Source organism: Erpetoichthys calabaricus, chromosome 6 (genome assembly GCF_900747795.2).
Source record: "Erpetoichthys calabaricus chromosome 6, fErpCal1.3, whole genome shotgun sequence".
Classification (NCBI taxonomy): Eukaryota; Metazoa; Chordata; class Cladistia; order Polypteriformes; family Polypteridae; genus Erpetoichthys; species Erpetoichthys calabaricus.
In genome coordinates, this window is record NC_041399.2 from 84,353,725 (window position 1) to 84,380,847 (window position 27,123).

The window sequence follows — 27,123 nt, forward strand, 5'->3', positions numbered from 1 at the left end:
TTAATCCATTATTTTGACACTTTGCAAAAAAACCTTTGTTTTGCTGTTTTCAAGGTGTCTTACATGAGTGATCAGACTTTGTTATTGCTTAGCCTCTATACAAATCCAGAATTAGAATATTAACTCAATCTGTGGTGTAACTTGTGGACTGCACTACATTTGCCTGCGTTCCTTTCAAATATATGACATACATGCTTTCACTACATTCATCACACTTTAGGAGTTATACTCATGAACATTATATTGGCTTCAAACAACCAAACGAATCACACAAATCTGGGGTTTGCATATTCGCATTTAATGAAGTGTGCTATTTTGACTATCCTGCTAGCTGGCATAATTGCAATGCTTTCTGCTTTAAAGCACTAAATACATTTTATAATGGCATTAGTAAATGGTGGAGCCCATTTTGTCACAACTTTGTCTGACGCTTACTTCGACTTTTACCTGTGCTGCTGGTGTGCTTTTTCCTCCCACATCACCCAGTGCCATATGTGTAGGCTGACCAGTTGTCCCATTATTTGGAACATCCCATTTCTATGGATTGCTTCCCAGAATTTCACAAAATGCCCTGTTTTTAATTGTGTGGTCATTTAATAAATGCACATAAAACTCAAGAGGGACACTCCTAGGACCCTCCCTGCCACTGAAATAAACATTTTTACAATGCACACAAAACTTCAACGGAGATTAAACCCGCTCTTTGATTTAATATACTTTTTAATAAAATTATTTGAAAGCAATAATGAGTTGTGTCCCATTTTAGAACTACTGTATTTAATTCTGGTCAGCCTATGTATGCATAATTGTGCATGTGTGTGGAGTTTCCCCTGTAACCCTGAACTGTATATACCAGATAGAAAAGGATGGATGGTCACCTAGACATGCTCAATGGAATCACAGAATGAATGCCAATTATCTGTTCCTTTATTGGGACTGTGTAGGGCACTATATTAAAAAGTTATTTATCTTGCCATCATTTCATCTCCTCTTACAAACTTGTGATACTACAAGTTAAACAATTACAAAATCTGATCAAACACTTCATTTTGCTCTCAAGGCATGCACTAATCTATTCCTGTACTATCTCCAAAATAGGATCAAAGTAACAATGACAAAAGCCCATGAATGTTTTGACTTTTTTATTTTCACTAATATGCACGATTACTGCAAATTACAAGCTGAAATTCTCCCTTCACGTACACAAAACATTTCCAGACAAGACCTCTGATGTTATTCTTTTCAACATGTGTTAACACAGTGCTGTATCATTGCCATTGTGACCCATTTTCATAAGTAGTTTTTACTCATGTTTCTCACGTATTAGTGTGCCTTCCAGAATAATGAATCTAGTTGCAGTTACGCATGAGAGTGGTAGTGATGTTCACTCAATACTACTGATACTGCAAGAAAACTAGTACCATTACATTTTCAGAATTCTGGTATCGTTTTGGTTCTTATGACATCCATAGTTGCTATTAATCAATGCCAGTTCTTAATGCCTGACTGTCAGAAGATAGGCCATATCAGGTGAGAATTTCTTATTTTAGTATGTTGTAGTCTTTGGTGGTGCCTTGTTCAAGTTCATAGTACACCGATTGCACTTCCCTGGTCAAGAATGGTCCCAGTATTTGATCCCACTCTTCTTTCAAAAATTAAAAGGTAGACTTCAGTGTCAACGTCATTGTGGGGGTGCAATGGGAAATGTTCTGGGAGGACCTAGAACACACTGTGTCTTTAGTGCTCTCCTTGCACTGTGCCATACTTTTGTCTCCACCTACTCCATCTGCTGCATCACAGCATTGACTTGCATCTGCCTGATCTGTTCTTCCATGTTTAGGATAATACCTCCAATGTTTGGTTGGTGTTGTTTTAGTTTCATTCTGGATAAAGCCTGCAGTCTACACCACTGTAAGAGGAAAAATTATTTTAGGTGCAAAAATGGGAAAAATGGTTGGGGTACCAGCTATTAATTCCTTTTTAATACACATTTGGTCAAAGAGAGAAAACAAAATGTACTCTTGGGTGCCAAAGACTGGCATCAACTGATTCAAAAGAAAGTAGTACTGGAGAGTCATTCCATCCTCTTTTAAGTCTGGTTTTGAGAGTTTTAAATCCCCATGGTGGAAGGGGCAGGGCTTCACAGCGGAAGTGGACATAGGGTCACTTGTCATCCAGCCAGTAAGCTCCTAAAATGAGTATGAAGGAGATGGACTGGAGATGGAGTTAATGGTAGCACTGCCTCTCTACTTGGGGTGGTATTGCCTACCTTTCTGAAACCTTGAAGATGTCACCAAAGTGCCTATTCTTGGCACAACCAAGAAAAATATGAACAGATGTGAAGAACAGCTGTAAGTCTAACAACTGTTGCTATTTTTGTCTATATTGACAATATATAATGCACTATTAATAGCACAGTAAGTGGATGAAATTGTTAGCACATTTTAGGTCAATCTGAAAAAGATGATTATTGTGCAAAAAGATAAAAAAGAGGTTGTGATATCTACACAAATTTTGCCATTGAACATCAACTTGCCTATCTCTGCTTCTTAGGGATAACGGTAAGAAAAAGAAGAAGTTATGGCAAAAAGGAAGAACATTACATCTTCATTACATGCTGAATTGCTGGAAACATCCTGCATAACTATTTACATACAAAAAAGAGACTTTTATAAGACTTTAGAAAAGACTGAAATGAAACATATCTAGACATGCTAAACTGTTTCAGGGTCTTTGATTTTGACAAAAATCGTCGTTAAAACAGCTGAAGAACAAAAATGTACCTTCTAGCAGTTTATTCCTACCTTAAGCTCTATGAAGCGGTTATAGCAGAGATTATGTTTAATGAATGCATTGCTAAACATAAAGTGTAAAATGGGCCAAACTATATAATTATTTGACACCTCAAATGTGTTGCATACTACTTCTCTCCAGAAATGTTCAATTTTATGGTTTTCTTTGTAAATGTATTGTCCCTTCTCCAGTATTTCTCTTACCTCACCTGCATCTCTCTGGTTGTGCTTTCTTTTGATAGCCAAAGCAAATATACCATGTACTTTCTACCTTCATATTCTATACCACTTCTAGATTCATTTCTTTGGATACAGTTAATACAAGGGCCCTGATGCATGAGTGAATAAAACATGCTCAAGGTGTCACTCTGAATCACTCATTGTTGTATAGCAGGGGTCCAGAACTCCAGTCTTAGAGGGTGGCAGCAGCTGCAAATTTTCATTCCAACCCTTTTCTTAACTGGTGACCTGTTTTTGCTGCCAATTAACTCCTTTTCCTTTCATTTTCCTTGACTTGTTTTTTTAAGATTTGTTACCCTGAATTTTTTCATTGATCCTCTAAATTGCTTCATTTCTTTCCTTAAATGGCACCCAAACAGAAATGAAATGTGAAGTGAGTGAATCAACAGAAGACCAACCAAGTCAGGGCCTCAAACTCCAATCAGTTTCACTCCAACTAGTTGCTTAATTAGGTGCTGATTCTTATTGTTAATTAAACCCATTCTTGAATTCCATGGCTTGTTGCTGTGTAATTGTGCAATAGCATACATTTCCAAAACTATGATTTTCACTTTTTTAAGAGGACTGTTAAAATGTTTTGGGGACCTGAGCAAATCAACATTCCTGAGACCTTCATCTTTCTTTATTTTCCGATATTGTATCTCATTATTGTTTGGCTGCTAATTAAGGAAAAATAAATAATTAAGGGGCCTGAGACTTCAAGAGCAAGTCAATTAAAATTAATTAAAAATAAGACAATTAGCGATAAAAACAGGTCACTAATTAAAAAAAGGGTTAGGATGAAAACCTGCAACTATTGTGGCCCTCCAGGACCATAGTTCAGGACCCCTGTTATAGAAGTCAGATCAGTCAGGTGTTTTCCTGATTTGAATGTTTTATATTGAAATATTGTTTTGATCCTACTCAACTCCTCCACATCTGGTAGAGGAAAGATTGCTTCTGCCATTTTGTATCTGATACCGGATTTATGGAGGATAATGTCTTTACTAATCTGGAAATGCAGCTTTTCACCATATTGAAAAAACACATGGTTTATATTTTTGCAGTTGGCAAGCCACATGGATTCAGAAAGCTGCAATAACTTCTTTGAGGTTTCAGGCAACATTTAATATGGCCAAACATTTTCCATATGCTTATTTGGTCACTGAGTGGTATTAGAGAAGTTTTATTTTTGTGACACTATATACACAACATTTCATGGAAGAACTTTATTCCTCCAACATTCCAATGATGTTTATTAAACTGCTTGTTGATTCTCAATTGATCCCATGTGAGTGTACATGTGTATGTGTGACTGAATCCTACAATGGACTAGCACCCCCATCCAATTGGATTATGTAGGCTTGAGAATTGTAAACGTTTTCCACTTTAGGGGTACAAATCTGCCTTTAAAAGAGTACATATTTTTTAACAATGATTTTTGTATTCCAGGCCTGGCATGTCATTAGAACTGAGTTGTTTTCTTCCCACACATTGTAACTGTCTGTGGCAGACCAAGACCTTTATCTTTGGACAATGTATTGTCATGAAGAAGCTTGAGCAGCACAGTATCAATGGTCAGTGAATAAGCAGATGGAATGCTGATAGTATGGAGTAAGAAAGATTTGCTTCTTGCTTTAGCATCTTATTACTGTGCACAGCTGTTTCCAGGGAATGACATCAGTGCTTTAATCAAAGAATAAGCTCACACACTGTATTCTATGAGCTCATTATATAATAAAGGCACTATAATTGTGTTTATAAGTACAGAGGATTTTGCTCTGAAGATACTGATTTCTTCCCTGGAAATAAAATCCCAGATGGTCTCCAGTTGCCATAATGGAGTGGTAGCATATATAAGAAGGCATTTCTAATCCTTCTATTATAATACAGCTTTACCTTGACAATGTGCTGTTTTCCTGAAACAGCACTCATTTTGTTAAGAGAAGAAGTAGATCTTGCTTTTGTATTAGTTTACTTGTCATTCTGTCATAATGTATCCCTTCTGTCCTTTTATCATGTCTTTGTACACTCCTAAAAATAATGGTTCTTTAATGGCACTGTAAGGCTCTTTAAAGGGTTGTGTGGTTCCTCATAGAACCATTGCTTGACAAGCACCATTTCATTCTGGGATGGGTTTTCCATATGAAATTGGTTCTTTTTGCTTTGAAAAACTTCCTAATATCTAGAAAAAAGTTGAAATCTTTAATGTTTTGTAGGCAACCTAGCAGGGCACAAATAGATTAAGAAAACTTGGACTTAGCCCGTACTATTGTATGCAGAGAGAGACCTTTTAAAATCGGGAACTCATTGGTGTTTTACAGATCTGTTACCATTTATTCATGTTTATTTACTACATGGAGCCTGTTCAGGATCTAAATAAATAAAATTTCTATTTAGACCATTCATGTGGATGGGTCATTTGGGAACCAAAAGTGGCTTCCCTGTGGCATCGCTCTGAAGAATCACTCTGGCACCTTTACTGTTAAGAGTGTACCCTCCAAATCAGTTAACCCAGGCTGATATTTAATTACACAGATTATCAAGCTATTTAGTTAATCGGCTAAAACCACTGCTTTTTCTCATTAAAAAATTTCTCATTGAGACACATGGGCTTAGCTCTTCTCATATATTTTATTAGCTGTTTTTCTTTTCATGTGACATGGTCCTTTGAACCATAATACGCTCTCTGTTTATTGAGTATGTTTTAAATGCTATTAAATCATACAACTTTCAATTATCTTGAGAAAGCTTGATATCTTCAGAAGTATATCGTAGCAAATAGGCAGTGTTCTTGATCCTACCACAAACCCATAATAATACCAAAAAACAATAAGAGGGAGGGAATGTGTACTATAGATTCTACCAACCATAAGCAGGTAACACAGGGATGCTGTAGGACTTCACATAGCATGGTGCTATAAAGCTATCCCTATAGCCCAATGATAAAAATATCAGAAAACTGTATGTACTGTAAATATTTAACAGTATAAAATTACAGATAAAGCTGAAAAGGATATACTATGCCTACGTGTAAAATATTTCGCTTATCATAACAACTAAAGTCAAAATAGTTAATGAAATGTATCCTCCTCCTGTTAGCGGTTTACCACAATGACATAATATAAATAAAACTGTCAACCTGGTGAGCATGCTGAATCACTTGTGGGAATCATGTCAAAGACACAGCAGGGGAAGAATTGTCAATATTTGCATACTGTCCACTTCCTTCTTCAGACCCAAGAAGAAAAAAGTCCTGGAAGAGAAGCTCTGACATCACTTTCACAGAAACCAAGACCCACTCCTTCCAGTCTCCATTGCTGTAAAAAGACCTCAGGACAGGATAGATTTCAAAGTAGAGAAGCTCTTATCGTTTCTCCTATAAAAGATTATCACCTTTTTCTCTCACCTATTCAGTGTTTAACCCATGGAAACTGCTGAGACTTAACTCTTATCGTTTCTCCTATAAAAGATTATCACCTTTTTCTCTCACCTATTCAGTGTTTAACCCATGGAAACTGCTGGGACTTAAGCCACTTAGAGATCTTTACGATGTATCTTATGAACATATTCCAAATTTAATTTCTCAACTACCCAGTTTTACACATCTCACACCTCTAGCAATCCCACAGGCCATACTGATTAGTCTTGGTGAAAACTCAGATAACATTTCAATAATATATAAAAATACAGCAACGTATTCATTGTTCAAAGATCCTAAGGAATGGTGGAAAAAGGACCTTTCAATTGGTATTTTAGAAAGTGACTGGAACAACCATACATACAGTAGAATACACTTTACTTCTATACGTGCCTAAAATTCCATATATTGCCTAAAGGTCTTTCATTGATCAGATTTATCTTGTTGAAAACTGTCCAAAATATATCCAGAGCCACTAGGCCATATGTTTTGGGAATGTTCTAAATTAACATACTGTAGTTTTCTATTAAACTCTTTACATACTTCTCAAACAGCCTTGGTGTCATAGTCCATTAAGGACGATATTTGGTGTACTCTGAGGTGGCATTAAAGTGTATAGGAAGAAATCAATTTTAATAGTCTATGCTATATTACTAGCATGCAGAGTAATTCTGGTCAACAGGAAGAATCACAACCCACCTTCTATAACTCAGTGGGTAAGCAACGTTTTATATTATCTTAAATCAGAAAGAATTAATTGTCCCCTAGAGCATATGCCCAGAGCTTTTTTAGAACATAGCAAGAATTCTTTAATGTTATTTTAGAATAAGCACGCCAGGCCTGCAATTGACTCTCTCATGTTATTAATCAGCTTATCATTTGTCCAAAAAAATACATTAAAGAGAGTGCTTTGTTTTTTTACATGTGTCTCTCTTCTCTTTCTATTTCCGTTGGGTGGTTGTTGAATCTCATTTTGCTTTGTGTTTAATTATTTGTTTATTTTGTTTCTTTATTTATTTTTTCTTTGCTTTTTCCTTTCATTTGGTGGAACCCTTGGAGGCAGGGCCACCCTGATATCACTTCTACTTGTTCCACCCTCTGCCTTTACATTGAGATGAAAAGGAATGCTTCAGCAACAGCTCTTTGATTGTCTGAAGTTTAGAGAGCATTCTTCTTTTGCAATTTTGTTTCTGGATTCTGAATTTTTGCATCTGCTTTGAGGATTTGGCTTAGGATTTTGCATTTGGACTTGTTCACCTTGGATTGCCTTTTTAGACAAATCCATTTGCCTTATTTTACCTTGTTTTACAATTTTCTGATCTTCTTTTTTATATAAATTCTTCTTTTATAAAAATTCTTTGTGGATTTTTTTTCTCAAGCAGAACATTTTATTCCTGTGCACTTTGGAGGTCAGACTGACTAAAGTGAGGCCTATTCTAGGCAGGCTATGGAAGGCCCTGGTGTGGTATTAAGGGTCCTTTAGCAACCTCACTGCAATTTTCTATTTTGTGTGCTGCTCCATCATAACAAGTATCATTAAACAAGTGCCCTTTAAAATCAATTTTAAAAGACCTTTAATTTTTTTAGAATGTTGGGTCCCAAACTCACCCCACCACCACCCAACTTTGATAATTGTAATCTTCGATCCTTTAAAACTGGTTTGCTTATTGTTCTGCAAGCAAAACATAAAAGAACTGGAGAGGCAGCCTTTTCCTATTAAGGACAAAAAATCGGGTATGCTTTACTGATTGAGATACACTGGCTGAAACTTCTAAAAAACAATTCTTTAATTTGCTGATATGATCATTCCTTTTTGGTTGTAATAGTACTTAAAAGATTGTCACTAGTCACTTACCACTACTTTTCTCTGTTTTATTTTTAAAAGTTTTCTGTAGCTGTGTCCTGAATCACTAACCCCTGATCAAATTATTCTGCAGCAGCCTTTGATTTTGGTGGAGATGTGGATGCTCCAACTACTGCTGAGAACTGCTGTATCAAATCTTCTGGGATAGTACATTATTACATAAATGAAAAAATGATCACATGACAGGATGGGTGAGGAGGTAGTTGTTGGATGGTCTTTTGGCCTTAGAATCTTTAGAGCATGCAGCACTACATCAGCTGCAGTTTTTACTTTACTCTGGCCATCTCACCATGTCATTGTATCAGACCTTCAGAATTATTAGAAATCCAAGTAGTTAACTCATATTGCTAATAGTAAGTTAAGCTTAATTCCAGTGGGACTCTTCCACTGTTTTTAAATTAATATGTTTGTTCATTTGTATTGTTTATTTTATGTATTATGCATGAATTTATCTTTTCTCTTTGTTTTCTCTTTATTCTTTGTTGTAAAGCTAATGTACACAACTTGTATGAAATGAGTTATATACTGTACAAATGCTGTTGTTGTTGCAGTGTTGTTCAAGAGGACAAGTTATTCATTTTGATTTTTACATGCTATAATAACAATATGGCTAAGTAGGCTTAGAAAACAGAGTATGGGTTGATATGTTTGTAACTGTTACATTTTTACTACAAAATCCTTGCTTATTAAAGAGGATACTTTACTTTCCTTAAATAGTTTGCATCTGTACTATATACTAATTTGATGAACTGATTTGTACAGAGCTGAACTTCTTTTAGGATATTGCCATGGAATGACTGACTGTGAAGTTGTTGCAAGGAGAATAAGCACTACCAACATGGAGATGCTCATACAATAAATCACCAAGTAAAAAGAACCTTACCCGACAATAACAGAACACCTCTGAAAACTAGTTTGATATGAGAAGACTTCTACTGGAACAAAAAAACTTTTTGTAGGTTGAAGTGTGCTGGAAAAAAATTGGAAGTACTCTGCTAAGAAACTAGGGTGCAAGCAAATAAAGCTGGTATTAATTGTGCCTGACCCACCACCAAAAATAAGAAAGAAACTCTGAAAGAAATGCAAGGGACTGCAGTATATCTGGGATAGTGGTGGGAAAACCTTGAGCTCCTAACTGAGGAAGAAGGCACTAAGTTGACTTTTTGGAGAGATGGAGAGGCCAGAAAGGTCTGACAGCAGGTAGTATATGGTATCAGAAGTGGACAGAAGGGATCATACTACACTGATAAGAAGATGGATATGTATTGTTAAATATTATCAAATGTTTTAAAAAATCTGTGTCATCAGTGTTATGACCTTTAATATTGTATAAATGGGTTAAAATACTATACTTTCCCATCATATAATTTTCTGCATAATAAAATGTATGTATTAATTGTAAATTTACAAATCTTATTTTGGCTTGAGTACTATGTTGCTTTATAAAAATACAAATAGAAGTTAATATTTTCTTTTAATAATAAAGAAGCCTAAATTTGCAATATCTGGTGAAAATGACGATATTGAGCCTCTTATTGGAAAACATATTTTGACAGAGTTTTTTAGAGTAAAGTCTTCTTACGAATCCTTAACTGAATGGTCAATTTTATCTTTTAAGAAATGAAAGATACACTTCAAGGCATGATCCTGAAATGATTTACAGTGATCCCTCGCTATATCGCGCTTCGCCTTTCGCGGCTTCACTCCATCGCGGATTTTATATGTAAGCATATTTAAATATATATCGCGGATTTTTTGCTGGTTCGCAAATTTCTGCGGACAATGGGTCTTTTAATTTCTGGTACATGCTTCCTCAGTTGGTTTGCCCAGTTGATTTCATACAAGGGACGCTATTGGCAGATGGCTGAGAAGCTAGATTGCTTACTCTTCTCTCTCTCTTGCGCTGACTTTCTCTGATCCTGACATAGGGGGATTGAGCAGGGGGGCTGTTCGCACACCTAGACGATATGGACGCTCGTCTAAAAATGCTGAAAGATTATCTTCACGTTGCTATCTTTTGTGCAGCTGCTTCCTGAAACGACATGCTACACGGTGCTTCGCATACTTAAAAGCTTGAAGGGCACGTATTGATTTTTGACTGAAAAACAAACTCTGTCTCTCTCTATCTCTCTCTCTCTCTCCCTGCTCCTGACGGAGGGGGTGTGAGCTGCCGCCTTCAACAGCTTTGTGCCGTGGTGCTTTGCATACTTAAAAGCCAAACAGCCCTATTGATTTGTTTGCTAGAGATTGTTTTCTCTGTGTGACATTCTGTGCTCCTGACACGCACTCCTTTGAAGAGGAAGATATGTTTGCATTCTTTTACTTGTGAGACAGAACTGTCATCTCTGTCTTGTCATGGAGCACAGTTTAAACTTTTGAAAAAGAGACAAATGTTTGTTTGCAGTGTTTGAATAATGTTCCTGTCTCTCTACAACCTCCTGTGTTTCTGCGCAAATCTGTGACCCAAGCATGACAATATAAAAATAACCATATAAACATATGGTTTCTACTTCGCGGATTTTCTTATTTCGCGGGTGGCTCTGGAACGCAACCCCTGCGATGGAGGAGGGATAACTGTAATTCAGCTTTATTAAGAGGGTGAAGGTTGCTGAATTGTTTAAATATTGTGACGTATGAGTCCCTCTCTTGCACCCCAAAACATGAGGCTGAGTCTCAGTACTTTAGCAAAACCAGCTTTATTCAGCTTTTAACAGGAACAGCACGGTTATTTATTGTAGTGGGATCTACCACTCTCCTATACACAGACGCAGCAATCAGACAGGGTCGTGGCCAGGTTAGTGGCCAAGTAATACTTTACCCTGCATTTATAATGTTCGTTGCATCACCCATAGTGATGCTCAGATTTGCTTCTGCGGCAAGCCGCTGCAGTGCTGGGAGCCTGCGGTTGCCTCGGCAATGCATAAGTTGTCTTCCACAGACGCGGAAACTTCATAATATATCAAGAGATAGACTTTGTTTTTACATAGTGTATAAATACTGATTTTTATCTTTTAAAAGAGGTTTACTATTTATATAGGCTATAATTATCTAATTATTTAACATGATATACCAATCCTATTTTGACCGTATGGTTATTTAATCTGCATCATTGTGTTATTCAGTTTATGTGTCTCATGTACTCTTTGTATTTTGTAACTTTATCATGTATTGAACATTCCTGTATTTAATGGTTATAACTTGAAATGTACTCTTGATTGCTTTATAAACAACCTTGTTAAGCTGTACTCTTTGGAGGGCAGTCTATAAAATAATAATTGATTTATATTATATGAATTTCTACAAATAAGGAGTCCTGTTTATTTGTTATATTAGAAGAAAAACTATTACATTAAAAAAAAATTTAAATCAGGTTTGTAAGATAATCTCAATTTTGTATATTTTTCCCGTAGGACATGAAAAAAAACACCATTATTTTATAGTATTATGTATTCTGATGTAAGTATATTTCTAATTTTTTAAATTGCTGCATGATGGATAAATGTAAATTGATCAAAGGCCCTTAATCCTGTAAAACTCAAATAATAAAATTAGCAACATTTTTTTTTCCACCTTGCAGATGTTGTTGTAGGAGGCCTCTGATGCAGGAATTAAAGAGTTTCTATTTTTGTTATGTTTTAGTTAGTTTTTAGGGAAATATAATATTGCAACGTTGGGCCTAGTTATAAGTTTGGTCTGGCATCTTCTTCCAGTACATGTCTCATCCACATTAAATATCTGCTTGGGTAAAAACTCACCTTCATCAATAATTTCCCAAAGCGTATCTGCACTCCCTGCCTCGCCAATTACTTTTACACTGTTACTGTTAGCTTGAACCTTGAACAGATGAAACCAGCCATGGCTGGCATGAAAAGATGCACCCTATCATACTTCTTCAAGTCTTCATAAAGGCTTTCAGCCTTCTCTTGAATCAGCATTAAGCTGAGAGGCACTCAACGGTGATGCTAGTCCTGCATCCACACACTGAGAACGTTCTTCATCTCCTCCATCACTTTTCCACGCTTCTTTGATACTATTGTCAACATCATCGGCACAGAAGATTTCACATGTTCTATGATATTGTACTTGTTTAGAATTTGTTCTTTAGTGCCGATGGTTGAACAGTTCATAGTGATACCGATCATCTTTTCACATAGCTGTATTTTCACTATTGTTTCAATTGTTATGACTTGGCACTTCTTAGCAGTATCAGCTACATCACCACTGCTTTTATGCTTAATTCCCGACATCATGGACTTGACATAAAGCGTGTTAACTTGGTGTAAACAGATACACAGCCAAGAGCACAACACTTGGAGGAGGATGCACAAATGTGACTGAGAATGTAAACATAGTATGGGTTTTGTGCGCTGCCTAGTGCCAGACACGTGAACTAACTTATACACTGCCGCAAAATTTGAAGTTATGTTACAATTTTTAATTCTTTACTTATTTTAAATCATTTTTAATTGAATGGACATGCACATTCGCATGTAATCAGGGTGACTGATGGAACGGTCATTACAGATGACACTGCAGTTGTGACCCGCTGGACTGGCTACTTTGAGCAGTTGTTCAAAGCTGATCCTCCGGCTAGGACGTTGGATATCTCTGGGTCCACGGTCCTTGAGGCTGATCCTCCAATTAGCTCTGAACCAACCAATCTCACTGAGATTGCACAGGTGGTGAACCAGCTAAGGGGGGGAAAGACTGCAGGGATCTATGGTATCCGGGGTGAGCTTCTCCAGGCTGGTGGTAAGGCTGTCCTCCTGGTATTGCAAGCAATCTTTGCATCCATTTGGGAGACTGGCATCATCCCAACTGACTGGAAAACAGGACTTGCCGTCCCTATCGTATTTATCTATCTATCTGGAAAGGGAAGGGTGATTGCCTGGATCGAAGCAACTACATGGGGATAACACTGCTGTCTGTGCCAGGTAAGGTCCTTGCTAGGGTTGTCCTCAATAGGATCCGTGATAACTTACTCACCTACCACTATACCTACTATCTGGTTTTATGCCTAAGAAGTCTACCATCGACCACATCCTGGCACTGAGGGTTCTCATGGAGCGCAAATGCGAATATCGGCAGAGTTTCTTTGCAGCCTTTGTCTATTTTCGCAAAGTATTCAGCTCAGTTGATCGAGCTGCCCTGTGGCACATCCTGAGGGTTCACGGGATCCCCTCAAGTTTGCTGGATATCATGGCCGGCCTGTACACTGGTACTGTGAGTGCTGTGCAGAGTGGAGGCAGAACCTCTGCGTTTTTCCCAGTTGATTCTGGGATTTGTCAGGGGTGTGTTCTTGTCCTACTCTGTTCAATGCTTGTATGGACTGGGTGTTGGGCAAGGTCGTGGGGTCCAGCGGCTGTGAAGCATCTGTTGGTGAAGAAAGATTCACGGATCTTGACTTTGCTGACGATGCTGTGATCTTCGCGGAGTCAATGGAGGCTCTGATCGGGCGCCTGAGAGACTGAGTGAGGAGTCTGAGTGTCTGGGCTTGTGAGTGTCCTGGATAAAAACCAAGATCCAGGCCTTTAATGACCTCTTGGGCACAGCTATCAGCAGTGTGTCTGTTTGAGGAGAGAGTGTCGACCTTGTCGAGAGGTTTACTTACCTTGGCAGTGACAGTCATGTCTCTGGTGACTCTTCCTACGAAGTCAGTAGATGGATTGGGAGAGCATGGGGGTCATGGGGTCACTGGAAAGGGGTGTGTGGCGCTCCCAATATCTATGCAAAAGGACAAAGGTCCAAGTCTTTAGAGTCCTGGTGCTTCCTGCCTTGCTATATGGTTGCGAGACATGGACGCTATCCAGTGACCTGAGACGAAGACTGGACTCCTTTGCAAGTGTGTCTCTCCGGAAAATCCTTGGGTACCGATGCTTTGACTTTGTGTCGAATGAGTGGTTGCTCATGGAGTCCCAAATGAGTCACATTATCTGCATTGTGAGGGAGCATCAGTTACGGCACTATGGCCATGTGGTGCGTTTCCCCAAGAGTGATCCGGCTCGTAAGATCCTCATTGCCTCAATTTTAGAAGTAGCATCAAGGGTTAATAAATTGAGTCTTAACTTGTTCAAGCATATCAGGAAAACAGATAAAGATCAAAGGAACAAGAAAGTTATATGTGATGCTTTGAAGATGTGGCCAACTGTCATGTACCATGAAAGTCTTGGCAGTTGTCACATACACAAAAACCCAATGTTGTAGAATTATAATAAAGATATAACAAGCTCAAAATCTAATTTGATGAATATATTCCATAGTGACTAAGTATCTACATGCTCTAGACATCGTAATAAACACACAAAACATATTTCAGACATTTTATTTACATGTACTTGAATCTTGATATATCCAGTCCCATTGATCAAGGACATGAGCATCCAGGATAGTTTGTGGGTAGAATGAGTTCATGGCCAGATTGCTAGGCATATTATACACATTTACTATCGTACAGCATTGCAAGGCTAAACAATAGGACCCACTGACTATGTAAATGTGGTCTAAGAAAAAAATGTAACGTAGACTGGCCAGGAAGATTGTGCCTTGTTTTGTGTATCCCCTCTAATTGACTGTCGTCCCGTCCTGAACTGATTCCTGCTATGAATTAGCTGCTTGCCGGGACATGCGGCAGTGTAAGGGTAAAAAGCAAAAGTGCACCAAAAATCTCCCGACGTGCTAACGTAAGACGCTCTCACGTATTCCTTTGGAAGAAGATGCTTTTTACTTTCACTTTCTTAATGTCATGGCTGACACCACATGAAAACAGCTTGGAATTAACATACTAGTTCTTGCAGTCGGCCACAAGTTTGAGAAGGGTGGTCATCAGAAATATATTATTTGTAAAAGGTTTTGAATGTTTGGAAATCACCGTGGGAACACGGCCGCAGCCTGCGATGAAGGAAGATCAACAAACGGCAGAGTCGAAGTGAGCAATCGCGACTCGTATGCTCTCGCGGCCGTAAACACAACTTGAGCGGTGGGCAGGCTTAAAGCAACGGACACAACTTTTACGAAGGTAGGAATATTAAATAGACAACAGCTGTAACTATAAGAATCTTAGTAAGATTTGTTAGAAATGTGCAACCCCTTCAGCAAAAAGCTTCTGACATTCTCAGTCTGAAGATATTAATTGAAAATAAGCTGAAAGTATCTCAGGAAGGTACTTATTATTTATGGTAAATTCCATATTCATAAATGCAATAAATGCATGTCATAAGAAGATGCATAACAAGATTCAAGATTGAAGATTCATTTTAGTCATCACGTAATACATGTGCAATGAAATGTAAGCCTGAGTAGCTCAACATACTGTTCATTAGAGTAATAATATAAGTAATATATAATATAGATGCAGATACATAAATAGAGAATATGATAGGGATATTATGTCAATAAGTGAAAAAAAGTTACACAGTTTAAAATTGTCGCAGGATAATACTTTGAAAAATGCTCAGAAAAAACTATAAACTATTTTAAAGAATTGATTCTCATTACTTTATTTTAAACTTTTAATGTGATTTGTTTATAACATTTTCAAAACACCCCAGCACATGTATTTACATGTATTTGTATTTCATTTTTTAATTGGAATTATTTATATCAGTAAAGATTTACTGTAAAAAAAGCTTTTTTTTTTGTAAATTCTTTCGAAACATTAATATACATCAGTGTGAGGTTCCACATGGCAAATATTTTATAATGCTTATTCACTAAATTTCCCCTTCATGAAACTGAAAGAGCAAAATAAAGGAACACGTTAACATCTGAAATAAGCTTATTATGTTCAACTGTAGTTGAACAACTTTCATTGCCCAGTTCAATAAAGAGCGCATATTCATTTACAGGCTCAGTAAACTTTTTGTCCATTTGTCCATTCGGTAAAGTAACATAAACTAAGAATCGTTTGTCCCGACTTTATGAAGTCCAAGGTAGAAACTTGGTTTGGACAGAAGGCCAATTTAGTTTGGAAAAGAAGACAACAAGGAAAAATGAATCAATCTAATCCTTTTAAAATACTGTATCCTCTTGCTAATATACAGCTGTACAAATGAGTAGCTAACCTAGTTCTCGCAAAATAAGGAGGGTTGGGGAAGACCTCCAAACTTTACATTGGCAGCGACAAGGTCAGATTTGATCCAAGAGTCAGCTGGAGATGTAAGGCTTCAATGTTATTAAAATGTAATTTTAAAAATATAATATAACATAAAAAACACCAAAGATGTAATGCAATATATGGACTTGTTGCAGTCTGACATCCAGGTAAATTTATGTTTTACATGCTTTGCAGAACATCTTTGCACATCTGGAGAGATTTTTCCTTTCTAAGTTGTCTCTGCCAAATGTGATGACTATTTTTATGTTTTGGGTCATTGTTGTGTGGGAAACTAATTGTCTATCAAGTTCCAGGTCCTTTGCAGAGCTTTTTTGTAGGATATCTCTCTGCCTTGCTACATCCATATTGCAGTATGTATTCATCTTCCAGATCCTGATAAAATAAAGATTCTAATTGTCATGTTTCAGTTTCAGGCTGGTAGCTTCATTATGGCAATTAGTGCAATGTCTCATTGCAGGTTGCAGTGATGACATAATGTACAAGTTAAATAAAATGTATCAGAACTGTCCTGCCCCTGCAACAGAGAACTATAATCCCTAAAGTATATTCAGAGTCTCCTTCCTATACAATGTGCCTGTTACTTTGTCGGTGTTGATTATCTAAGAGACATTCATGTTATATTTCCAAACCATATCAGTTGGAACCTTCTTATCTAGAGGAGCAACAATTCAACTCTAGGGTCTTCTTAAATCGTCAGTGTTCTTATAACATCAGAAAGTTATCCCAGCTAACTTGTTTAGGAACATTTCGTCTGTTCCATCTGTAATCTCTTTCATGCAACTACTATGCAAAGCTTATGACCTAATGTGAGCCTGGGGTCATGGACTGACTGGTTCAGTGCTTTGTCTTAGGAGTTACTTCTTACTTCACCAACACTGTCTATTATAGTGCCTAGTATTGCTGTTGATTTATTAATCAATCAATCAATCAATCAATATAATGTTTTCCTTTACCTTGTTTTATGATCAGATCCCTTTGCTATCCGGAGTCCTCCATATAGGGCAGCTGCTCTTTATTTAGCTGCAAAAAATAGAATACTCATTCTTGGAAAAGAAACGTGGCTTCATATTTGGAGGTGCTGCATTTTATTTTCAGAGTAATAAAACTTTGCTGAGAAGAATTATTATTTTTTTTTTTACTTTGCTCCTACATGCAGATTAAAAGGATATATACAGATTTGCTACAGACAAACTATAAACAAGTTCTTTGTAAACAGTTGAAAATTACACCTTGATAGTATTAATTCTCCCTGCTAAAGTAAGATGGAGGGTAACCATCTATGCACATCTTGTTTATGTTTTTCCAAGCAGACATCAAAATTTTGTTGAAAAAGAGTTTTATATTTACTTGTAATGTCCACCCCTAGGTATTTAAACTGATCAATGATTAAAGGGAAGGTGTCCAATCTAATGTTGTTTGCTAGGGAATTCACTGGAAAAAGCACACTTTTGACCAAATAAATTTTGAGTCCAGATATCTGTTGAAATTCTGCTGGTGCAGTTAGGGGCTGCAGGCACAGAATTTTGTAGGTCTGATATATACAGTACCATATCATCTGCATATAGTGATATTTTCTGTTCAAGTCCTTCTCTGAAAATCCCCTTTATCTTTGGTACATTTTGAAAGGGAACAGCCAAAGGCTCAATGGCAATTGCAAACAGCAGTGGTGACATGGGGCATCCTTGTCTAGTACCATGTTTTAGTTTGAAGTTGTCTGAAATAATGTTGTTAATACAAACTGAAGCTTCTAGATTGGTATACAGATCAGTTTAAATACCTAGGGGTAAACATTACAAGTAAACATAAAGCTCTTTATCAACAAAATTTCGCCGTCTGTATGGAAAAAATTAAGCAAGACTTGCATAGATGGTCAACCCTTCATCTCACTTTAGCTGGAAGAATTAACGTTGTTAAGATGAATATCCTTCCTAAGCTTCTCTTTTTATTTCGAAACATTCCAATATACATCAATAAATGTTTTTTTAAGAAAGTAGATTCAACCATAACATCATTTATTTGGAATTCAAAACATCCACATGTCCAAAAAGCGACCCTACAAAGACCTAAGGCAGAAGGTGGTATGGCTCTGCCTAACTTTCAGTTTTTTTACTGGGCAGCAAACATACAAGCAATAAAAACCTGGACATGGACACAGATAGATGAACATACACAGGTTTGGTCTGCAATAGAAATGAAATCCTGCAGTACTTCTTTATATTCCTTGCTTTTGTGCCCCAGTAAATGCAAGTTATCGCCAATATGCTAACAGCCCAATTGTGCTTCACTCACTCAGAATATGGAACCAATGTAGGAAGCATTTTAAGATAGAGAATCTTTTATCTGTGGCACCCCTGCATGAGAACCACCTTTTTTCAACCCTCAAAACATATCCAGTTTTTAATATCTGGAAAACATTTGGGATTAAATCACTTAGAGATCTGTACATAGACAACGTTTTTGCATCCAACGAGCAATTACATTCCAAATTTAAATTTCCAACAACACATTTCTTTCACTATCTTCAAATTAGAAACTTTATTAAACAGAATCTGCCCAATTTTCCTCACCTCCCACTTCCCTCTATGCTGGAAAAAATATTGCTCAGTTTCGAGGACTCAGACAGCATTTCTGCAATATATAAAACCATTTTACTGTCCCTCCCTTTCAAAGATCCAAGAGGACAGTGGGAAAAGGATCTCTTACTCAATATCTCAGAAAAGGAGTGGAAGGCAGCAATGCAGAGAATTCCTTTGAGCTCCATATGCACAAAGCATACAATTATTCAACTCAAAATTATATATTGAGCACATCTGTCTTGTTTATTGTCCAAAATGTTTCCAGGGCAGGAACCAACCTGTGAATGTTCCAATCAAGTTCCAGCCTCATTGGGCCACATGTTTTGGGCCTGCACCAAATTAACATCATTCTGGACCAAATTTTTTAAATGCCTTTCAGACAGCCATGGTGTCACAATCCCTCCTAACCCATTAACAGCTGTGTTTGGTGTACTTCTAGATGGGCTTGAAGTAGAGAAGGACAAACAAACGGTAATTGCTTTTACTACACTATTGGCACATAGACTTGCTCAACTGGAAGAATCCTAACTCTCCTCTTTTAAGTCAGTGGGTAACTGATGTTTTATACAATTTGAAATTGGAAAAAATCTAATTCTCACTTAGAGGATCTGTGCAGAACTTTTTCAAAACCTGGCAGGGTCTAATCAATAACATTTTAGATTAAGCTCTTAAAGCACTGAGGAATCAGATTCTCTCCCCATTTCATTTTCTTCTCCATTTATCTTTATTCGCATATTAATTCATCGATTTACTTATTTTTACTAGCTTTAAGTGTTAATCTGTTGGCCATGCTCTCTTTCTCGGAGGTGGGGGTTGATTTGTTTTCAATCCTATCTCTCTATTATAAAAAAAAATCTTGGAAGGAGACAATACATGATCTTCTCGGAAGACAATTTGACGTCCCGTGAGACAAGGCAGTGAGACAAAAGGACAGCTCCTGTACAGGCTTTTAAATGACCGACACACAGCGTGACAAGCAGAACACACAGCAAGGCAGCAGCAACAGAAAGACGGCAGCTAATTAGATCGCATCTCCTCACGTGCATTCAGCAACCCCCCCCCCCCCCCTCGACAACGTGAGAGGCAGAGACGCATAGTAGCTGGAGCGTAGCGCACCTGGGAGGGGTGAGCAGGGGGCGAAGTCCCCTAATTTTTGTAAAAATTGATCAATTTTTATGAAATGTTGTGTGATTACAATAAAATTTAAAAAAATAAATAAATAATGGATTGGTATATAGTAGTTTGATCCTTACACATATGTTCGGGCCACCCCAAATTTAAGTAATGTGGTGAATGGGTAGTTCCATTCAACCATATCAAATGCTTTTTCTGCATCCAAAGATAATAAGATCTCCGGAATGTTAGACTTTATGGGTGAATATATTACATTAAATAGGCGTTGAACATTGTAAGCTAAGTGTCTACCTTGCATAAATCCAGTTTGGTCTTGTGATATTACCGAAGGGAGCCCTTTCTCAATCCTTCTGCCTAGAACTTTAGAGAGTTTCTTGACATTATTATTCAAAAGTGAGATTGGCCTGTATGATGCACATTGTAATATGCATACTACTAATAAAAGGGGAGCTAAATTAAGAAATTAGATTCAATCATAACTTAATTTATTTGGAATTCAAAATATCCACGCATCCAAAGGGTGACCCTACAATGACTTAAATCAGAAAGTGGCATGGCTGTACCTAATTTTCAGTTTTATTACTGGGTCCAAAATATACAAGCTATAATAACCTGGACATTGAAACAAATAGATGAACACACACTAGCTTGGCCTGCAATAGAAATGAAACCCTACAGTACTTTTTTATATTCCTTGCTTTGTACACCAGTAAATACAAGATATTTACTAACTAAATACAAGATATATACTAACAACCCAATTGTCCTTCATTCACTCAGAATATGGAACCAATGTAGGAAGCACTTCAAGTTAGAGAATATATTATCTGTGGCACCTCTGCATGATAACCCCCTTTTTCCACCCTCTCAAATTTAGAGTTTTTAATGTTTGGAAACCGTATGGGATTAAATCATTTAGAGATCTGTATATAAATAATGTCTTTGCATCCTATGAACAATTACTCTCCAAATTTAGCAACACAATTTTTCCACTATCTCCAAATTAGAAACTTTGCTAAACAAAATCTGCCCAATTTTCTTCACCTCCCACCTATTCCTATTCCAGAAGAAATATTGATCAGTCTTGAAGCCTCGGACAGCATTTCTGTGATATATAAAACCATTTTGAAGTCCCTTCCTTTTAAAGATCCCAGAGTACAGTCTGAAAAGGATCTCACACACATTTCAGAAAAGGAGTGGAAGGCAAGCCATGCACAAAATTCACTCTAGCTCCATATGCACAAAGCATTCAATTATTCAACTTTAAATGTTTTATTGGGCACATCTATCTCATTTAAAATTGTCCAAAACGTTTCCAGGGCAAGATCGAACCTGCTAACGTTGCAATTAAGCTCCAGCCTCACTAGGCCACATGTTGTGGGAGTGTACAAAATTAACATCATTCTGGACAAAAAAATTTAAATGCCTATCAGACAGCCTTGGTGTCACAATCACTCCTAATCCATTAATAGCTGTGTTTGGTGTTCTCCCAGTTGGGCTTAAAGTGGAGAAGGACAAACAAACTGTAAATGCCTTTACTTCACTATTAGCACATAGACTTTTCTTCTCAACTGGAAGAATCCTAGCCCACTTCTTTCAAGTCAGTAGGTAACTGATGTTACATACTATTTGAAACCGGAAAAAATCAAATTCTCACTTAGAGGATCTGTTTTTTAAACCTGGCAGGATCTAATCAGTAACATTTTAGAATAAACATTTATATTAGGGAGAAGGACTTCTTTCCCTATTTCCTACTCTCAAAGTTTTACTCTGGCTGTTTGCCTTCCTCTCTTTCTCATGGGTGGGGGCTGAATTGAATTTAGTTTTATTAAGTTTGACTTGATTATATGGAACGTCACATGCTGTTAATAAATTCAATAAAAATAAAACAAAGTTTCTTGTAGAAAATGTTTGCAAGATCAGTGATATAATTTGTCAAATTACAACAGTATCATATACAGAAATGACTTGGAAAGGTACTACATTGTGACTGGGAATTTAATTCTTTGTCATGTTTTGTGATATTTAAGAGTTTTATTTTATCTTGTTCTTTCTTCTAGTTGCAAATAATAAAATGGAATATGCTTCAGATATTTTTCATCAATTCTACACTGCTGGATTCTTTATTCTGGATTTCATTCATACTGGCTTGAATTTGTTTGCACTGGCAGCTGTCCTGACACTTCTCGGAAGATATTTTTGGGCACTCACAATGAAAAATAGTTCTACAGGTTCTCATACAGTTTCATTGACAGCTCATCAGACTTCTAGGGAGCCAAGTGCCAACATCACAGAAATCAACAGCACTGATTGGCTGACACCAAAGAAGGAACAAAAATCAGTGCTCTTGGGTGAAACTCAAAACACTGTATTTAGTGGTGAAGGAGAAGGCCTCCATTTAAAGACTGTTAAACATATTCCTCAGAAATCTGATGTAAACAATTGCACAGAATCTGGCAATGATCATCAATTAATGAACAGGTATTAAAAAGTAATGTTTGCTTAAGTCTTTTGTCATCCCATGTCCAATATTCCAAGATTCTAAACTGCTTTTTTTGTACATTTATACATGTGTAATGTGAATATTGTTATAGTTTTAACTTTTAGATACTGAACTGTTCAGTATTTCAAATCCATGAAAATTGCTGGATAGATATTTGATCCTGTTATTACTTCGTTTGTAATCCAGTCAGCACGTCCATACTATGTTTAAAGACTAGTACTCCATTCTCCAAACAAGCACAGAATGTTTATTATACATACTGTGTAGTGATCATCTTAATTTATGGTGTCAAATGTCTTCTAAGTGTAAGAAACCTAAATCTGATTTTTTCCATTTTCTGCTTTTTTTCTAAACTCAAAATTTTGTCTATGTATATCTTTTTTATTTTATTTTATTTTATATAGCTTAACAGGTAAATTGTGTTTTCCTAAATGAGCATCTAGTAAAACAGCTAGCGCTTATTCCCTTCCATCACACTTTGGAGGACTGTCACATCATACTTGCACATTATTTCTCAGTCTGTCATTCAGAAGCAGTCCTTCAGTCATTTTAACCTCCTAACTTCCTCACTTTATTGATGATAAAAGGTTTCCATCTAAAAATTGTTTTGTAGCTGGGAATAAGATGAATCAGGTTGTGATCAGATCTGCTCAAAGCTGCCAGCAGTTTACACTTAAAGGCATCTTTAACATTTGAATAGAGCAGGTCCAGCTTGTTGTTTCATCAAGTGGAACAATATACAAACTGACAGAAATATGTCAGCTACTACCAAAGTCACATAGATGAAGTCACCACATATTATAACTGTCACCACATATTATAACTGTAACGTTTGAATGAGTCATCTTTAAAGTGTTGGAGACAGAGTGAATCATTCCCATTGCTGATTTCCCATTTTCAGAGGGAGAAATATAGACTTTAATAAGGATGATGTATTTTATCTACCTGGGCAATAATGTGGATGAATTCCAACAGCCACAATTTCAATGTCTGAATTACAAACTTTAGTTTTTAACTATAATTTGCCCCCTTTTACGCCATTCCTTGTTCACATAGTTGACCAGTCTCCTTCTTGTCTTTTTTCACACTCACTTGGTTCCCCGTTTGCTTGAATAAGATGAAATCCATCCAACATTAAAACAGTGTTAGGTATATCAGGTTTAAGCCAGCTCTCTGTACAAAGCAACACACCACAGTACTTGTATGTGCCATGGCGTACTATAAAAGCAGACACTTCATCTATTTTATTTGACTGTGATCAAACATTGCCATTACAATGGATGGTAGACCAGTTCTGAAACCTTTTCACCTTGCTTTTACTCTTGCACCAGTGTGTCACCCTCTCCTTCGTGTGGTATAGTGAAATTGAGCTGTTTAGGTAAAAATAGCTGATTACGCGAGTATTTAATACACCTTGCTTTTAGTTTCTCAGTGTCTCTTAACGTTACCCGGTGTTTATGCAGTTTACATTTTCATTTTAAGAGTATTCATCAAGAAATGATGATATATCTCGTATTACACCTGAAGGATACCAATAATGCTTAATATACTGTATGAACATTAGAAATAGGACAAATGAGAGGATACCATTTAGTCCATCATGCTCTTTGTTTAGCTAATAACTAAGCTGTCTCATTATCTCATCCAGATACTTCTTAAAGTTGCTCAGGCTTTCTGCATCAACTACATGGCTTGGTAGTTTGTTTCAGATTCCCACCTAGAAACCTAAACAGATAGATAGATAGAACTGATAGATAGATAGAATGAATGGATGGATAGACAAACAGACGGGTGAACAAACAAACTTTATTTGAGGGTTATATTCCAGTATGATATAAGAAAGGGGTTTAGCTGTAGGTTAGGGAAAGGGAGACAGGCAGGCACTTGAAGAAATCTCTCACACAAGGTATTTAATACAGAGAAAATTTTTAACTGTATAAGTTCATAGAGAGTGAGAGATGCAATGTACTGTTTTAAATTAAATAAGGCCATGTGTCACACAGATTAAGGAACATTGTATTCCACCTTCGGTTGACAGTACTTTTCCCAGTACTGTCACAAGTTATCTCAGTGTATGATGTTTTTTAAGTCACTGGCACAATTTTGAAGTAGCTTTTTATCAGTAGTGGTATTTGGTATTTTTGTGTTATAGAATGAGGGAAAGCTTGGAAGTGAGTTTTGTTGCTTTTAGCAACTTCATTGACCTTCAAATAGTATTAATAAATATTAATACCATATTAATATTAAAGCCAGAAATCTTGTGAAGTGTATCTGTTATGTACAACATCTCACATTGATTGTGCAAGTAAATGGAAAGCAGCTCCACTGAGGCATTTTGTAAAAAGTGAAAACAGTTTGGGAAGAGGGCATTCTTTTTGAATCCTAGAGCAATCAGAAATATGCATGATTAGGCTTCAGGGTCAGACCACAGTAGTATAATCCATGTGAATTTGTTGTGCCCAAACCCTGATTCACATAAAGTGGCAAATATGTACTGTAATCATATTCAACTCTGTCAAATACCTAAAAGTTACAGTAAAACATGAGAGACAGTAGAACATGAGTAGTTTGTTTGTAGCTAGCTTTGTTTATATTAAAGTATATTTTAAGGTATTTTTCATATAACATCAAGCCTGAGAGACCTTTTAAGTCTTTAATATCTTTTTAAACTGGGAGCTAAAGCGAGTACAGACATATTTTTTGCAGACTTAACATGAGACATTTGGGGAAAAAAGTGTCACATGTACAAATGGAGCATTAATCACTAAGTGTATGACTGGAAACTGAACGTCTAGCATGTAGTCTTTGCCAGCACCTACACCACCTGCAGTTCAGAAAGGCAATACACCTGAAGCTAAGCATGTTTGAGCTCAGACAGTATTTGAATGGGAGACCAACCAGGAAAAGCTTTTATTGCTGCTGGAGTAAGTGTTGGTGAGGCCACTCACTGGGCACTTACACAGTGATTGATATATGAATTCCAATGCTCCAGAGCACTGTGCTATAAAAACATGTGCTATCCTTCAGATGTGTTGTAAAACTGAGGTCCTGACTCTAAATGGTAAATAAAGATCCCTGGCATCTTTCGAAAGTGTAGGGTATTTCCCTGATGTCCTGGTCTTCCTGGCCCTAGTAATCTCGTCTTTATTTTGCTGTTTCTTATCCTTTGACCACCTAGTAGCTAATGTGTGGTGAGCATATTGACACAATAATGGCTGCCATTGCATCATCCCAGTAGGTGCTGCACATTGATGGTAGCTGAAGAGGTTTTCTCCTTTTGTCTATGTAAAATTCTTTAGCGAGAAAAGAACTATATAAATGCAATTATTATTATTATTTGCTGGCTGTGTACATTGAGGTTTGCATCAGAATTATTAAGGTTAGCAAAGCCTTTTTGGAAATGCACACTGCACACTGTGATTTTATAATGGATTTTGTAAATATTTAAATTACCTTTCTTAAGTGTATTTTTTTATTCTTTAGCACTGCTGAAGAGTTGTATCAGGATGTAGGAATTAAGAAAGCTGATGATGGACATCAATCAGGTAATAAGTTATTAAACTGATTCGTTTATGTGGCTTTACTTCTTGACAATAATATTGAAAATAACCATCCCAAGCTCATACCAGATGGGTCAGACATTTTTATTTGTATTTGTGAAATTCCATTTGGTTTCCATTTTGACATTCAAATTTTTGTTATCTGATGTGTTTTTATGCTTAATACAGATACCTTCTGTATGTTCATTAAATGTCTCTATTTCAGTATTACAATGAATTACAGTATATTAAATTATTTGATTAAACATCAGCTATATTCTGTCAGTGTTTGAAGTTCAGTTTTTGTTAATTAATTAGAATTATTTTTTCTTCAGTGTTGCTTATAGTTTATTTTAATTTTGTGAAAAATCATGATCTTTTCATTTTCATAACCCTGAAATAGTGTAGTTTATGAATTAGAAATCAATTATTTTTTAAATCTTGGCATTTATTTTTGAGGTTGGAGTAGCTTGACCTACTACACCAAGTTTACTGCTAGCATTAAGTGGAATTCCAACTCATGTATTCAATTTTTGCTTGTTAATGCAAATGGCTAATGCCACTGAAAATAAAAAAAAAACTAATAAAGGTAACAATCTATCCATTTTACAGACCCATTTATATTAAAAATTGGAGAAAGGCAAAGCTATAATAAGATACATGTATCCATCCATTAGTTTTCTGAAGCTTTTTTTTCTGGATCAGTATTGAAAAGGAACTTGAGTCTAGTACCAATCTAAACTTGAAACTAATCCATTTCATCAGAATTCACCAGAATGTACTTGGGTTGTATAGCAAATATGAATCCCTAATGGAAATCTATGAGATCATACAAATTCCACATAGAAGGCAAATGTGTCAGGAGTTAAACTGGGGTTGAAGTTCTTCATGGCATTAGTGCAACATTCTGTGCTAGTGTGCTCCTCTTTGGTATTCTTCTTTCGGCTGCTCCCGTTAGGGGT

General features: G+C 36.6%; 1 protein-coding gene across 1 annotated transcript in view; it reads left to right on the forward strand.

Annotated features, from left to right (window-relative positions):
* The first annotated feature begins 14,996 nt into the window (after positions 1–14,996).
* Positions 14,997–27,123, forward strand: part of LOC114653456 (uncharacterized) — a 30,615-nt gene continuing 18,488 nt past the window's right edge. The window contains exons 1-3 of the mRNA XM_028803793.2: positions 14,997–15,311; positions 22,180–22,600; positions 26,106–26,167. Coding sequence (XP_028659626.1) covers positions 22,194–22,600; positions 26,106–26,167 — 469 coding nt within the window. The 5' untranslated portion in view covers positions 14,997–15,311; positions 22,180–22,193. The remainder of the gene's footprint in view (positions 15,312–22,179; positions 22,601–26,105; positions 26,168–27,123) is intronic.